The sequence below is a fragment of the Canis lupus genome, chromosome 11 (assembly GCF_011100685.1).
Source record: "Canis lupus familiaris isolate Mischka breed German Shepherd chromosome 11, alternate assembly UU_Cfam_GSD_1.0, whole genome shotgun sequence".
NCBI classification, from domain to species: domain Eukaryota; kingdom Metazoa; phylum Chordata; class Mammalia; order Carnivora; family Canidae; genus Canis; species Canis lupus.
In genome coordinates this window covers 21516281-21533581 of record NC_049232.1, presented here as the reverse complement: position 1 = coordinate 21533581, position 17301 = coordinate 21516281, and the positions used below count along the sequence as shown (strand labels likewise).

The window sequence follows — 17301 nt, the reverse complement described above, 5'->3', positions numbered from 1 at the left end:
TCCCCACTTTCACCAGGCATCAGGGTGGGTGCCCTCAACGTGGGCCTGGAGCAGGCTTCCAGAGTGGCTATGGGAGCGGAAGGGCGGCTGAGCTGAAAAGCTTGAGAAGGAAGAGGTGACCAGGTGTTGGGACAAGAGTCCCCAGCTGAAGGAATGAGAAGGGATGGTGAGGTTGGGCCCAGGATGGTGGACAAGCCAGGGAAGGTGAGGTGAGGGATGGGCCAGGCCATGTAGGGAGGCAATCCCATGGTCATCATCATGCCAGGGCCACCAGAACTCGGGCTAGCCCCAGCTGGGAAAGCCAAGGGTCAGTCTGCTCCTGGGGCTGCACAGGGCCTGGCTCCCCACAGGCACTCAGCCAAGTGTGAACCACTGTAAGAAAAGGTGCATAGATTTTCATATTCATGACTGCTTTCCAACCATACCATATGGGTGTAGCCAAGGTGGGCTTAGCTGGGTTCCAAGATAGGAATTCCACTCTCCTGAAGCACCATAGGTCAAACAGAAGGAGTCAGTGGCCACCGATGACTCGCGGCGCTTCCCAAGGACTGCCATGCTGTCCCCATGTCTACAGGGAGGCCATGGTGAGCGGTGTGTGCAGAGCTGAGAGCAGGTGGAGGCCACCTGGTGCCAGGGTCACATCCTCACCTCTAGCCTTCCCAAGACTTCTGCAGATGAGGGCTCTGATGCAAACAGGTGGGGTATGACCAGAAACAGCCAGGACCGGGACATCCAGTCACCTCCTCTGCACGAACTACGTTTTTCAGACTCTGCTTCCTGATGGGTCAAAGGGCAGGGAGGAGGTAAGGTCATGCAGGGTCATCTTGATGCAGATGAGGTTACAGTGGGCAGGAAGGACTGCCTCATAGGACACTCCAGGCAGCTGGAGGTCAGTATGAAGCAGGATCCCTGGGCAGTAAAACTGGGGCTTCTGGGGATGGAGAAGTGGGGACAGGGCAGTGCTGGTCCTGGGGTATCTGTGTGGTTTGTGTGTGTGTGTGGCGTAAGAGATACAGCCTCATCTCCCTAGAACGCAGATGATTATTTTATCCCAAAGACTTCTGCCGCCTTTGAACTTGAACCTGAGCCTGTTTTTACAATGCACAAAAAAAGAAGTGGTGCCTAGCCTTGCACAGCTTTGGCTGCAGGTTACCGACCTGGGCTGCGTCCCAGGTGAGCCTTGAACATGTCTCCACACTGGGCTTGCAGGCCTCCTGATGTGGGAGCCTTTGTCGGCATGCTGACTTCTGCTATACGTGTCCCCTGATGCAGCTGGGGGCACGGACCCCCGCGGCGGCTCCAGCCTGTGTGAAACTGTTCATTTGTAACCGTAAAGGCCTTCAGCGCGGCTCCACAATCAAAACACACACGAGATGGAGATCAGGGGCTCCCCACCACTGCTAGGAACAGTAGTGTGAGCGCCCAGTCTGGCGGCTGTTCCTGCCCACCTCCCCCAGCCTGGCTGGAGGGCTCTGTAGGAGGGCGCAGAGGTGGCATGTTTAACTCTGAAGTTACCTGTCACAAACTTGTTAGCTGCTTGAGGATGAGATCTAGATCTTTTTTCTCGGATTTATAATTGCTGCCCTCTCTCCAAACCTAGAGCATTGAAAACGGGGTGGCAGGAAGTAAAAGGCAGTGTGCTGAACTTCAGGGTGCTGGTCAGGCCACCATAACTCTCCGGCCTCAGTTTTCCTGTCCTCTACATGGGGATAGCTCTGCCAGTGGAATGCGATCCAGGATTGCCAGCCCTGCAGAAATGCCAGGTAGCTTGCCTGCCAGGCATCTGCTGCCAGCCTCGAGTCCCCGGTGAGTAGGGGAATGGTGCTCTGCATGTAGACTGTTGGCCCATTCTCCATTATCAACCCACCAAATGATGCTTTTATCAAGTATTAGAAGGTAAGATTTTAAACCTTGTGTTTCTTTGCTATCCTTGTCATTCCTTGTTGGAACTTCTCTATTTCTGAGGGTGTATGTGCTGGGCCAGCCTTGTCTCTGAGGCTCTCAGACAGATGCCTCCTCTGGGTCCAGGGCAGTGGCCACAGCCACTTGACCCTCAGAGGCCTGAGATGTCATTAAAGACTAGAATGATTAAAAAAAAAAAAAAAAAAAGACTAGAATGATTCACACTGATTTCCAACGGCTTGAGTTGAGATGCGAGGGGGCACATTTGCGTAAGCCCAAGCTCCCTCGTGATGGGATACCAGCATGGCCAGTGAGCATGGGAAAGCAGGACACAGGGGATCCCTGGGTGGCGCAGCGGTTTAGCGCCTGCCTTTGGCCCAGGGCGCGATCCTGGAGACCCGGGATCGAGTCCCACATTGGGCTCCCGGCATGGAGACTGCTTCTCTTCTCCCTCTGCCTGTGACACACTCTGCCTCTCTCTCTCTCTCTCACTCTATGTCTATCATAAATAAATAAATAATTCTAAAAAAAAAAAAAAAAAAGGAAAGCAGGACACATGAGGAGAATGGCAGGGAGTTCCTTTTGGTGGGAGCCATAGGAGAGGAGGCTGGAAGTGAGGTACCAGTGGGGCATGATGCCAGGCTGGTGGAGGAGAAGGAGGCCTGCACAGGGGCGGCCAGTGAGACTTTCCCAGGGAAGAGGTTCCTGCTTCCACCAATAATGAGGTCCTGCCCAGAAGCAGTCTCGAAGGAGATAGGAAGCCGGGGTTTCCGAGGGGGTACAGGGGCAATTTGGCTGTGATTGTAAAGATGAGGAGAGGTGGATGAGATTTTGGCTCATTCATCCCTAAAATGGACCATTCACTCAGCCAGCCTGCAGCCCCCGCCTGTGCCTGGCAAGGCAAGCCCCATGTCGGGTGCAGCGAGAAGCAATTTGCCGTGGGTCAGATGTGGAGATCTCCAAACTGACAGATGGCGGAGGAGTCTTTGGAGGGGAAACGAGAGGCATTTTTCTTGCCAAGATCTGTCCTTGGACAAAGCATATATTATAGGGTTCTCTCTGAAAGATAATTTAAAGAACCTACCCAAGACAGAGAGATAAATATCCCATACAAGGAAAAGAGATTTCTCACATCCCGATATTTTGGTGCCATGCATCTTGCCTGACACAGAGAACGTTCCAGCAAAGGCAAATGAGTTGGTTTCTATATCACAACTATGATGATCGTAACAGCCATTCTCTTGAGGTGTCCCCCTCCCCAGTCACATGCCTGCATCAAGACCCCACCACCATCAGGAGCAGCAGGGGGCAGTCCACAAGGCTGGTGTTGGCAGGAGAGCATGATGGCTGAGGTCCTGTGTAAGGCTTGTCCTTGTCAGGCCAGGGTGAAAGATGAAGGGCTTCCCCTAATGCCATGGTGTGACCCCCCCCCCCCAGATGCGGGTTAGTCTAGACAGGGCTGCCTCCTCATGTGCCTGCAGGCCCTGCCCTTCTAGGAAAGGGCAGGGAGGACGGGCACTGTCAATAGGTAAAGGATAAGTATTTGGGGGCCATAAAAGTCCCCTCATTACTGCTAATCATGGTTCTTAATGTATAGCACAGCTCACAGAGGTGCCACTATTGGCACTTGGGGCCGGGTAATTCTTCGTTATGGGGACTGTTCTGCGTGTTGTAGGATGTTGAGTAGCATCCCCAGCTTGTAACCACCAGATGCCAGCAGGAAAATTCCCCCTTTCTCAATCATTAAACCAAAATTATCTCCAGACATCACCCAGTGTCCTGAGGTGTGGGGAGGGATGTTTGCAAAATCACCCTAGGTTGAAAACTGCTAACCTGAGCCGAATGGACCATCTCTCATCCCTCTGCCACGAGGGGCACTTCCCCTCATCTCCATCTGTATCCAATTTCTGTTCTGAAGCACAAAGTCTGCCTGGTCAGAAGCCAGGCCTCCATTTATTCCCTGGGGGCTCCCCGCTCTCCCCCACTCAGAGGCTCTTATTCACAAAGCGCCCCTTCTCTCTTCTGCATCATGCAGTTCTCCTTCTCCGCTTGTTCATTCCCCTGCGCTCGCAAACACAACATCTGAAAAAAAAATCTTTCCCTGACCTTCCTCTCGCCATCCACTTCTCTGCTCCCCTTCATGACAAAACTCTTGCAAAGAACGCCTGTCCACCTCCTGTCCTGTTATCTCTCAGTCCAACCCAGATATGGCTTCATTCCCCAGTGCTCTAATGAAACGTTAGAGATTCCAAATGTCCAGGTCCCAGAGCTCCAGCCCCCTCCCCATTAGCAAAGCCCATGATCAAGCCTCGGTCCTGGTCTGACCAGAGCTCCCGGCAGCCCTGGACACAGGGAACCCACAGCCTCTCTCACAGGCTCCTGCTCAGACTCCAAGTGACGTCTGCCCATCCTCCTCCTCCAACCCTCCTCTAAACCTTGGGGTGGGGGTGGTGGGGGTCCAGGCCTCAGTTCTCCAGCCCCTTCCCTCTCTTCACACAGTCCCCAGACATCTCACTTGGTCCCATGGTTTTAATTTTTTTTTAAGATTTAATTTATTTACTCATGAGACACAGAGAGAGAGAGGGAGAGGCAGAGACACAGGCAAAGGGAGAAGCAGGCTCCATGCAGGGAGCCTGACGTGGGACTCGATCCTGGGTCTCCAGGATCACACCCTGGGCTGAAAGCGGTGCTAAACCACTGAGCCACCCTGGCTGCCCAGTCCCATGGTTTTAAATATCATTTAGACATGGATGGATTCCAACGTCGCATCCCTGGGCTGGACCAGTCTTTGAGCCCCACACTCATTTAGCCAACCGCCTCCCCATCCACCAACTGCCGTAAGAGAATTCCTGGATCTTACCTGGAATGCCTACTCTTTCCTCCTCAGCCCATCAGCAAATGGAAGCAGCAGCACCTGCCCAGTTTCCCAGGCAGGAATCCCAGTATTCATCCCTGATCTGTCCATTTCTCCCAATCCCTGCCCCTGTACTCCAGTTGATAGCCAGATCTGTTGGCCCTGTCCCCCAACAGGTGTCCCAAATTCATCTGCCTCCCAGCACCTTCGCAGTCCCTGCTGTGGCCCAAGCCACCAACTCCCAGTACACAGGCTCCTAACACATCTCCCAGCTTCTTCTGCTGCCTGTTCCCTCCACCACCTCTGCACCCCCCTGCCCCCCCCCCCAGCCCCAGCAGGCCTACTTCCCCCACCCTATGCCTCCTCAAGCCATTCACAGTGGTACTTGCCAGTAGTTGCTCTAGGGGTGAGCCCAGGACTCAAATCTAACTGATGAAACCTGAGAGAACTCACTGAGGTGGGGCAGGGGGGGACCACTTCCTTGTCCTTACAGCTCACACACCAGGAGGAGGCCCTCCCAAGCCATACGATGTAGTGCCAGCCTGTGATGCCCAGAACTGTCCAGCAGTATGGCCACACACTGAGGGTGGCAGGGCAGAAGGAAGAGAACCTGAGGGTTTGATGACATCCTGGCACCATGAGAGGGACCTATCCGGGAAACTCCCACCAGGGCCTCTCTCTTAGGGAGATGACAGCTTTTCCTTATTAGTCAGCCGTTTCCAGGCAGGGTTAGCGCAGTTGAAGATATCTCAGCCGATGCACAGATTGTCTTTAAAAGCATAAATCAGACCAGTTTGGTCTCCTGCTTAAAATTTTCTAAGAGCTTTTCACGCAGTAAAACCCCAACTCCTCAGCATCACTGCAAGGCCCTGCCAGCCTGGCTCCTGACCATGCACCTTCAGCCTCACCGCTGACCACTGTCCCCAGAGGCCTCTCTCCCTGCTGTCTATGCCCATAGCTTCACTAGCCTCTGAGGGACAGGGCTCTTCCAAAATCCAGCCTTGAACCCCCTCTGTCAAGGCCCAAACCAGGCCACCAGGGGCCAACAACCCCCACTGACCTCCTCTCCTTTCAACAGACGGATTCACCGGAGCTCCCTGTCATGTTAATATTCAGTGACCAAAGCTATGGTGCCTCTCAGGTGGACCCTAAAACCAGAACCCTTTGGGGCTCCCTGGGGGAGAGGACAGAGTCTGAATATAGCTCACCCTGGACCAGGAAGTGGTGGGCCAAGCAAGGTCCTCAGGAGGCCTGCTGTCAGGGACAGAGGCTATGGAGCAATGTTTCCTCTAAATACAGAAGCTGCCAGGATCTCTGTGAGCCCTGGGAGCAGCAAAGCCCTCTGCCAGGCTTGGGGACCCCTCCTCAGGAGTTCATCAGAGCTGTGGCACGCTCAGGAAATTGGAATTGAAACAAAACAAATACACTGATGCAAGCTGTTCTGCAAAATGGTTTGCTGATGCTTGTTTACAAAATGCAGGCATGACTTAGCATTCTCAGGAGACAGGATAATTAAACAGAAAACAAGCTATACTTTTTATGCTCTTGCAAGGCCCAGGGGCTCCTCCCCATTGTACGTGAGAAGCTGGGTCCCCCACTCTGAGAGGCCAAGGCCTGCACTGCGGGAGGGGTGGGGGTGAGGCACGCATCAGGGACAAGCCCCCCTGTCTGGCTGCTGCCGGCTCTCAGGCTGCCTTGCTAGACACTCCCCAGCCCCCAGGGACCTGGGAGAGCAGCCTGGATGATGGAGACTTGCATCTGCCCCTCTTCCTGGGCTGAGGTTTTTTGGTAACAGGAATGCTATAGTTTAGAAATCCTCTTGAGACTTGTTCACTGAAGAGTCCAAGAATAAGATGATAATCTACTTTTCAGATCGAATGCCCAAGGAAGGTTTAGAGGGTTATCAGTCAAGACAGAGATGGCACAGCAAGGCTCCCAGCCCACCTACCCCCAGAACTGTCACCGTATTATGCAAGAGGTCAAGCAAGGAGCACAGGAGGGTGTCACCCCTGACATCCCCTTTCATGGGACTCCTCATGCAAACTGTTTCCCCCACCCCTTTCTCTTCTCCTCCCCCATAGTCACACCCTAACTCTCTCTGAAGGACAACCTCAGCCTCCTAAATGGGGTCCCTGCATCCTCTCCTCTCCCGCAGAGGCCCATTATTCACACAACAGCTGGAGCCATCCTTCTAGCATGTAAATCAGATCACATCCCTCCTTGACTTAAAATCCTCCAATTACTTTCCATTGCCTTCAATTAAAATCATCAAGTCTTCCATTAAAAAACAGTGCCTTGGCCTATTCCACCTGGCTGTGTAGCTGGCGCCTCTCTGCCTACATGTGTACCACACACACCTGCGTTGTTCCTCATGCTGCAGACCCACACTGGCCTTCTTCAGTTCCCAGAGTACTGTGAGCCCTCGTCCTACCTCAGGGCCTTTGCATGAGCTATTTCTCTGACTAGAATGTCCTTTCTCCTATTCTTGGCATCAGTGTTTTCTTCTCCCTTTACAGATTTCTCCTGAAATATCTCCTGCTCAGAGGCTTCCACCACCACCCCAACTTGCATCTTATTAGGTCTCACTGCTCTTCTCTCTCTTGTTCTTCCCATGCACAGTGTGTGTTACCCTGGGTCACTTATTTACACATTCTCTCCCAGCCTACCCTGAGGCCCCTCTCTCCCTTGAGCAGGGAGTTTGGATACTATCTAATGATGAAAACAGTAGAAATGGCTGTGGGATAACAGAGTGAGCTCACTGGACAGGAGGTGTTTGGAGGCTTGGAACAGAAGTCAGATCTCCTCTTATCAGAGGATTCTGAGGGTTCCTGACCTGAATGACTTGACCTCTCAAAGGTCCGTTCCACAGCTTATTATACTTTCCTCTGTAGAAATACATTAACTTGAATTTCTTTGTCTTCTAAGGGGGTTTATGAGATAACACCAAATGCTGTAAAGACCCAAAATCTCAGTAGCATGATGCAGCAAAGACTAATTTGTGGGCTCAGGCAGCAACAAGGAGGCTGTGTTCTTTGCTCCCAAAAAATGCACGACCACACAGTCTCTTAAGAGGAGAGAAGAAAGAGAGCATGCATGATGACTGCATGGGTCAGAGCTCCCAGAGTACCAGAACCAATAGGATACCTGGATGGATGGACAGACGGATGGATGGATGCATGGATGCATGGATGGTTGGAGAGAATAATATAAGGAATTGGCTCACATGATTGTGGAGGCTAAGATCCCAGAGTCTGCAGTTGGCAAGCTGGAAACCCAAACGAGCCAATGTTATAAGTTCCAGTCTGAAAGCCAGCAGGTTTAAGACCAGGAGGAGATGATGTTTCAGTTCAAGTCCAAAGGCAGGAAAAGACCTGTGTCCCATCCGGAAGGCAGTCAAGGAGAAGGACCTCAAAATACTACAAATACTCAGAATACTAAATAGTAATACTAATAATGGTACAGTAATACTAAAAATACTAAGAATACTCAGGCTTCTTGTTCTACTCAGATCTTCCATTGATTGAAGGAGGCCCATGGACATTGGGAATGGCAATCTGCTTTAGTCTGTCCACTGATTCAAATGTTAATTTCATCCAGAAACGTTCTCACGGACGCACAGAAGAAGGTTTGACCAACCATCTGGGCATCCCTTGGGCCAGTCATGTGATAAAATTAAACATTGCAGTGATATGGGGTTTGCATGGTCAGGCATGGTCACATCCATCTAGTCAGAACCAGCCATATGACCACACCCTGGCTCCCAGAGAGGCTGGGAAAACATCTTAATGAGTGCTTGGGAATTGGAAAATGAACCAGCATCTGGGAACACAGGGCAAATTCTGAGTAACTAGCAGATAATTATATAATGTAATACATTCTTTTCTTTTCCCTAAAGCTACCCAGGCAGTTAAAATACTTTACTTTGCAAATACCTTGAGCAGAGGTGTTTGTTATCTTCGGGGGTAGACTTGGTAGGGCAGAGGAGGTACATAGACCTGTCAGCCTGACCAAGGCCCCCTGCTAGGCACAGAGACCAGCCAGGAGGGAAAGCCAGCAGCCACGCACCCTGCTGACCAGGAGACCCTGGGCTTTCCACCCCAGTGCTGACTGACCTTCTGCTTCCAACTTCTGCCTCTACTGTGTGGCAAGGGCACACAGCACGCAAGGGCACCCCGAGGCAGTGATGTCACAACCCTTGGGCACTGAGCTCAGCTCTGACTTCCTGCTCCTCTACAACAGTCACCTGGTGTTGTAGTTTCCCCGAAGCTAGAAGGGTTTATTGGCCAGAGGATGCAAAACAGAGCCCTGGAAGTCAGAGCATGCCCAGCTAGCCCAGCCCCTGCAGGGGCCCCTCCTGCAAACCTCATCACACAGAGGCTGTGTGGGAGTGAGGCATGGGTCTGTCCCCTGCATCCACATCCACAAGGCCCAGTACTGGACCACAGGAAGGACTCTACCCAGAGAGAGTGGTCAGGCTCTGGTGCCTCCTCTCCCCACCCTACATCTAACACTTGGCCCCCCTGCTAGCTCCAGGTTAGCAGGGACTGGACCTGCTCTGCTTGCCAGCATATTCCCGCTGTATCCTGGCACATAGTAGGTGCTCAATAAACAATTGTTGAACGTGCACTACCCTAATAGTTCACTTGCTTAAAACTACTTATCAAAAAAAAAAAAAAAAACTACTTATCAAGTCCCCTCTTTGTGTCAGGAATTATATTAGGTGCTGAGAGTACAAAAGATATCATATAGACATGATCTCTGTCTGCAGCTTACAAAGGTGTTTATTTACACTGAAGAGCAGCACTTAATAACTGTAAAAAAAAAAGAAAAAGAAAAAGAAAAGAAATGGTTGCAGCAACCCCAAGCACTGTGACTCAATTGAAAAAGTAAATTAGCCACAGATCTGCAGGTAATTAACAAGTTTATTGCCATCCCCAAAATGAAGTAAGCAAGAGGGAAGATGACAATGACAGGAAAATTGAATCAGATGATTCCTAAAGAAACAGGACATTTTGGACACATGCAATGCTGGCTGGTCCAGAGACACCTGTGCAAGCTAGACATGCTCCGGTGCTCAGAATGTACATGTCAGGATGAATGGGCCCTAGGACAATCTGTTCCCGGCCCCGCGGCCACCAAGTGTCAGCAGATATGTGCAAAGAGCCCTGAGGGGCAGGCTGTGGTGGAAGGGGACACAGGGGACACAGAGCATCCCCCCAGCACCTTCCCCCAAGTCCTGCCAAAGCCGCCACACCCTGTAAGGGCCAGGTTCGGTTATCGGGTCCAGGAGACGTTGAGATGTCACCTATCCCCTACGTGGTCCGGAGACATGAGGCACACACCTTCTACCCTTGTTTCTGTCCTGATCGCCAGCTTCATAGCGTGATCCTGGTCTCAGGAATGAGACCGATGGGTAGCGTTTGTCAAACAGGTGCCACACCTCCTGGTGGGGGTGCTTCCAGGTCTTACCAGAAGCACCTCACTTTACAAGGAGAACAGTGTGAGAACAGGCTACAGCTACAGAGATGTGTCTAAGCACCCAGCCTGGTGTCTCTCCGGATTGTCCTAATCCTCAGCTTCCTGAGCCTGGGTTCTGCTCTTGGAGGCTCAGTGCAACCTATTGACATGCAGGCAGGTTGATTGAGCTTTTGACAGAGTCTTTCCACCAAGAGCATCATTTGAAAAATGGCAAATGTCCAGGTAGGAATGTGTTCCATTAGTGCATTTCTAACATAAGAAAACTAACGCAAACTTGACAATAATTCGAGAAATTTAATTTCTATTGCTGTGAAGCACCAGAATCCTGCTTGAGAGGGTGCTGATGGTTTTATGAGTGTCTCATCGAGTTCAAGTCAGTGTGAGAAATAGTGCCTGAGATTAAGGAAAAGCTGTAATAGGATCTAAAACTCAATTCTCCAGAGCCTGAAATGCTATGGCCACCTGCTTTTCGGGAAGGGTGTTAGCCTGCTTCTAGTAGGCACATTAATCCCCTGCGGCCTCCTCATCTCTGTGGGCTCCCAGGAACAGGGAGAGCGTGTATACAGTGAGGAGGCTGAGGTCTGGTGTCTGGAAAACCAATGTGTTTTACTGCTCTGGTTGGAAGGGCCTAGAAAGGGAGGCAGGTGTCTCCCAGGAGACTGCGTCAGCCAGACTTGGCCTCAAGCCCACCTACTAGGCATGGGAGCCCCGCACAGCCCTAGGTTTCTGCTGCTGGACATGTGGCCTAGGTCGTACCCCGAGGGATCTCTTTCATGCTAACCCAACCGTGCTGACCTTGACAGTAGGTTCAATGTGACCTGTGCCTCTTCATCTCGGGGTGAGGGGTAGGAATCCAGGGGAAATCCATGGATACCAGAAGGCCTGGCTCATGGGGAGACAGATGTCCCAAGCTGTGAGGAAGCCCCAACTTCCTTGCTCTCCTCTGATTCCATACGAGGCGGCCTTCCAGTGTCAATTCTTACAGCAGGGGCATCACCCCTCTTGTGGGCGCCTTTGCCCAGCTGTACCAGACAAGCTCCCACCGGGGCCCCTGAGCCCCACAGTCCAGCCCCTCTCACTGCCCCACACACTCTGGGCACAGGGCAGATCTTGTGGCGTGGTCCCCTGGAAACCTTGACAAGCCTCCCAAAGAGCAGCCCACGGAGCCACAGACCACCAGAACCACAGCCAGCAGCCAGATGGATCCCTCAGTGGTCCCTCTGCAGGCCGCTGCTCTGGAAAGCTGCAGGGCGGCTGCTTCACTTCCCTCTCCCCCGGAACAGAGTGCAGGGATCGGAGTCCCCTGCCTACACGTGTGCCTGGCAGGGGTAGTAAGTGTGTGGTCACTGCTCCCATGCTAGGGCCATCCCCACAGACAGCAGGCCCCCTGGCCCTCCTCTCGTGCCCAGCACACCATGAGGCTCCAGAAGACCATGGAGTCCTCTGTGCTAGGCCACAGCACTGCTACCAACCTGTCCCCAAAAGCTCCCCTAGAAGGGGAGGCAGCCTGCAGCCACCTGAGCCAGCCTTCAGTTCTGCTGGCCCTCCCTGTCTTCACAGCATGGCTCCACTTACCTTCCCCTTTTCACTGTGCACGGTGGCAAACCTTCCAGGTGGGACTGGGAAGGGGAAAGAGGGAAGAGAAGACCCTCTCTGTGCCTCTGGAGCGTCATAGGGTGTCAATTGGCCCAACGTACTCTTTCTGTCAGGGCGTCTGTCCCCACTTCCAACCACCTGGCACCTGGCCCCGTGGTGGCCACAGCACCCAGGCCTAGAGTGTGGGACAATCCTGTGACAGCATGGTACTCCATTCCACCCAGCCCCAGGGATGGCTTCATGGAAGAACACAGGAAGAACACAGGAGGAAGAACACAGAGTTCTCTCCTGTGCTTGTTGCCTGCACTCTTGGGAAGCATTTGGTCCCCTTCTCTGGGATCTCTGCACAGGGACAGTGTGAGTGTGGGACCGCCACTGGGCATCTTGCAGCCGAGTAGAGCATGCCTGGTTGAGGGTCCCCGATGTCTCTACAGCCTCCTCCACCCCCCCTTGGATTTCCCAGTTGTGAAAACTAAGACCACCCTGCTTTTTTCTTCTTAAAGTGGTCCGGCATTTCTGAGAGTTTCTGTTTCTTAAGTCTGAAAAGGTCCTACCAAACTCAAAAGGACAGTGTCTTTCAATCTTCCACAAATACCTAAGTGTCCCCTTGTGTTAAAACTTCAAGATCCCAGAGACCCTCCCTGAGGTCATCTCTAGGGTCTCAGAATGGACGAATAGGAGGGGACTGGCGGGTACCACGTTTAAGTAACATGGGAAGAGAAGAGGACAGGGGCCGGTCAGTCAGGGACTGTTTTAAATTCTGTGGGTGATGGGAGCTGTGGGTGGCTTTTGAGCAGGGCAGTAACATATCACGTGCTCACAGGAACAGGGGCGATCTGGAGGGGTGAGCACACAGGGGGCTGTTGGCGTCTGGGGTGGAGAGTAAGGATTCCGGGGGAATCCCCAGGGAAGCCCCTATGGGACTTGGCAACTGACGGTGCTACCACTTGAGGTGTCACTTGTGTGCCCGTGTGGGCACATGGGCAAAGAGCAAAGGCAGGTGGTGCTGGGGGGCAAGGGAAGGTGCACCCAGCCAGTGCCTGGCAGGGTGAAACAGGGCCTGCAGGCATGTACACTTAGAACCATGCACTCAGAGTCCCAGGGCCCAAAGCAACATGGGTCCCCAGAGCCCACCTAACCTGATCCCTAATTTTATTGATGTCTGAACTGAGGCCAAGTAGCAGGAAGGGACCTGCCAAAGGCCAATTGGCATGTCACCAGCAGAGCCAGGCCTGGAAGTAGATGTCCAGAGCCACAGTCCAGAATCTGCCCTGCCCACTCCAGCCCCAGGCCATGATGCTATTTTTCACTCTGGGAAATGACTGTGGGAGGTCATTTAGCAGGGAAGTGGGGCCTGCCTGGGGAAGGTGTGTTGAACAGTAAATAACTGGGAGGAAGGACAGAAGGAGAGCTTTGGTTGCAATGAATCTCTTCAGAATTTTTAAGCCAGTCAGGGAATATTGACATGAATTAAATCCAATAAAACATTCATTTAATTAAACTTTAAGTGATCCAAATATTTGCTGTTTGGTTAATATTTGTGTAGCTGACAGGAGCAGCATTATGATGGTTCTGTCAGTATTCACGCATTCTAATTTTGCATGAGCCTTTCCTACGCAAAGTGCACATCTCCAGACATACGAATGATCCGGGAAGCACTCAGGAAGGATGCTGGAGCCAGCTGTCCCAGCAGCCCTCCCACTCGGGTTTTTACCTGTTTGTTTTTAGCCCTGTGCTAAACTGATTGAAGTACATGACTTTGGGGCCACAGGGAGGATCCTGCATTGCACATAGGTCTTACGTTGCAAATGAGATCCCAACCAACCAGAATACCTCATGTCCCCATCCCTGGACCCCCAGCACTCTCCCCTTCCATCTACCCAGAAACGCCCCTCCGTCTTTTAGGCAGTGGTTGTCAGGCCTCAGCGTACCATGGAAGCCCCTGAGATGCTTGTTAAAATTAGGGTACCCCCACCCCTCTGTCACCTGAGTCTTTCAGCCTGGGGCGGAGGGGCAGGAATCTGCGTTTCTATCCATTGCCCCCGAGATGCGATCCAGTAGTAGGGGACCACACCTTGAGAACAGGAGCTCTGGCCCAGGGACATCCCGCCTCCTCCAGGGGCTGCTGGCTGAGTGCTTCGTTGTCCTTTCCCGTGTAGTTGGACCAGAGCTCCATCAGGCAGCGAAAACGTGATTTCCTTCTGTAACACGCATGCCTTCTCCGCCAGCCCCTGCCACCTGCGCTGGGAGGACACTGTGCCTGAACGTTCCGTCCACTGCAAAGCTTAGTCTGAGCAGGTCGTTCTAACAAGTCTGTATTAAGAAATGCTCTATCTAAGAAAAGGGCCCTATGCCTCTGGTTCCCACCAGCATCCCCAGCTGCCCCCCACACTAGCTTCTGAGTGTGGAACAGAAGCAAGCAGGTGTCCTTTGCCACCATTGGTGCCCCCTGCAAAGATTCCCAGTTGCCCTGTCTCAGGTCCTGCTCTTGGTGTGGGCTGTCTCAGCATCTGATGTCCCCTAACAGCTTGGCCTCCGCAGCCCCTGCTGGCACGACGCAGCCCCGGAGGCTCCAGGGCCATTCCCTTAGGGCCTCGGGCTCAGAGGTACACAGCACCTCACGGCCCAGCTCGCGTGCGCTGGGAACCGTTGGACTTGTCCACGCCACTCAGGAGCCCAGGGGCCTCTGGCACATAATCCCGGCTCTTGGCTCTGTGCCTCGCTTCCTGTGCTCACCCCAAGGGGGGAGGGGGAGGGGTGCTTAACTCCCTTCTAGAATCCCCCTTGGCTCCCCTCACCTACGTGCCAAGAGGCACACCCTTGTCACGGGTTCCCTCATCCCCACAACACCCTGGGAAGAGGAGGGGGTCTGCTGCCTATTTCCACAGAGCCTCATGGGTCATCTGATGAGGAAGGCATACTCTTCTTCACTCGGGGACAATTCTGGGTTCTGAATCCTCAGGGTCAGCACAGCACAGAAGGAGGCAGACCAGCGTGGCACGTCCTCCTCCCTCCGTCTCTCTGCCCGCTCTGACTCTCCAGAGCCTAGGGCCTGCTAGGGAGGATGCGTGCCTTCTCTCTCCTGCCCTAACCAATAAGCCTCATGACTCAGAGGTGGGAGGGCAGCAAGCAGGACGTGATTTAAGAGGGAACCTGAAATGCATCACTTTAATGTTTGTAAAATATTATGCCGGCTGCGTCTGCATCAATCACTTGGTGCTTATCTTTCCCCGTGCGGCTCCTTCACGGGGAGTCACATTTTTCCTGTGCTTGAGTGTCCCCTCTCTACCGGCCTGTTGGCTCCTTTCCTTCCTTATTTCCATTTTCTCCATTTTTCATCCATCCATCCAACAAGCACTGATTAAGCACCTAGTGTATATCTTGCTCATCTCTGTGAGCCCAGGGCCAGGCCGTGGAGTGTTTGTGGCAGGGAAGGGGCTTTGCTACTCAGGATCTGACCTGACTGCACCTGCTCTCACTTCACCTACTTTGCAGTACATCACAGCTGCCACTGTTTTCATTCCTGCCCCTTCCTCCCCACCCCCCTCCACCCCCAACCTTCTCCTCCCCGTGCTCATGAGCAAGAAGGTGTGAGCACAGACATGCTCCCTGGCCACACAGTTCAAAAAGGTTGGTTCCCAGCTCTGTGCTTTGCTCCACACCTGGCAGGGTCCCCAGGTCCCAAAAGAGTAGTAAGAGTGAGTAGGGCTCCCAGCATTTTTGTTGGCATCCCGGATAATCACAGACCCTCAGAGCCAGCCAGCCTGCCTCCCTCAGCTCATGCCACCTCTGGGCTGCTGCCCCAAGCGCTCTGAGTTGTAGATCTGAGGGAAGAGTAAGGAAGAGGCAATCCTGTCAGTAGGCTGGTAACTCTCCCTCCAAGCCTGATCCCATGTTGGTACATGAACAACTTGAATCTCATTAATTTTCTCATAAATCCTGAAAATTTCTAAAAGCCTGTGGCTGCAAGCAAATATTTTAGATCCTTCCCATTTGCCTCAAGAATGATCAGTCTTAATGCTGGTTAGCAAGTATAAAATGGCAAGGATTAAAAATTTGTGCAGCCCGAAGTACGCTTCAAAAAAAATTAAAGGCTACACTGCATGGTTGCTGAACAGAAATCCAAATCCGAGTTCAAAGAATCCTCAGACAGAAACAAACCTTCAAAGGTCAGCCAGTTCATTCCCCAGACTTCAGACAGTGCAACCTTTAAATTACCCCCAGATGGATGAGAGACCTGTCAGCTCAGCCAGCAGACCTTGACTGCACCAAGCAAGGCTCAGACTTCATGAGGCCCAAGAGCACAGAGCAGGGCGTCCGCCGCACATCTGGCTCCCCAGTCCCCGTGTGGCAGCCCACATTCTCAGCTCAACTGCTAAATCCGTAGCCCAGATGGTTTCCCTATACTAGCTACAGCCTCTAATTTCTCTGACTCACAGAGCCCTTGGAACGTTTCTCATAAGTCACGAAGGAGTGTCCATCTGTACATTTAGATGGCACACTAAGTGAGTTCAACACAGTTTTCAGGGAGCCTCAAAGCCTCCAGGCCCCTGCCCTGCAGGAAACCCCTGTGGCCATTGGCCCCACTCCGCCCGCCAGATGTGCCCCTGACGACTTTCTCCTTTTCCCCCTGCAGAGGTGGTTCAGCTCCGCCTCGCCCCCGAGGAGAGGGTCAGCGTGGCCACAGTGACCGTGGGACTGAGCATCGTGCTGACCTGCGCTATCCGTGGAGACCTGCGGCCGCCCATCGTCTGGAAGCGCAATGGGCTTGCCCTCAACTTCATGGCCTTGGAAGACATCAGTGTAAGTCGCTCAGCTCTGACCCTGAACGCACACCTGCCCCAGGGAAGTAGCCTGCAAACTGCCTGTGGCAGTGGCAGGGCCGGAGGGTTTGATTTTCACACCCTAGTTTGATGCCTTTCAAGTCTGTTGTCTGATAGCTGGAGGTACCAGAAAATCCACGTCCCACTGAGGACAGAGAACAGACTGGATGTTAGCTGCAAGCCTGCCAGCCAGACCCGCAAGAGGGCAAGGGCACACTTGCTGGGAAGACACAGCGGGCAGGGCAGGAGGCCTCCATGTAGGCTCAGGCTGCAGCAGCGAAGTCCTGGCAGTGCGCATGGGAGTGGGAGGTGAGAGGCTCAGGCTGCGTGAGGGAGCCCACCGCGAGGAAGGACCACGAGCCCACAGGAAACATGGCCAGGCAGGAGGCACTGGAGCGGGGAGGACATCTGGCTGGAAGAGCCAGGGGAGATTCCAGATGCCACAGCTGGGTAGGATGCAGGCAGGCATGGGGAGGGAACAGGGATTCCCTGGAGGGCTGGGATGAGCCTCCAGGCTGGGTCAGCGAGAGGACAGGCACCAGAAGAGGAGGTGGAAGGAAAGGGATCAGGCCAGAGTGGCCTGCTGTGGGGGCCTTGTTGGCTAGATGTGGAAATGTGGTGATGAGGTGAGTGGAAGAGAGAACAGCT

At 53.1% G+C, this 17301-nt stretch overlaps 1 protein-coding gene across 4 annotated transcripts in view; it reads left to right on the top strand.

The window, feature by feature from the left end:
* The window catches only part of FSTL4 (follistatin like 4), a 393315-nt gene that overhangs the window by 320235 nt on the left and 55779 nt on the right, over positions 1–17301 (top strand). For all 4 annotated transcript variants that reach the window (XM_038552156.1, XM_038552155.1, XM_038552153.1 and 1 more), the window contains one exon: positions 16467–16633. In XM_038552156.1, the coding sequence (XP_038408084.1) occupies positions 16467–16633 (167 nt within the window). The remainder of the gene's footprint in view (positions 1–16466; positions 16634–17301) is intronic.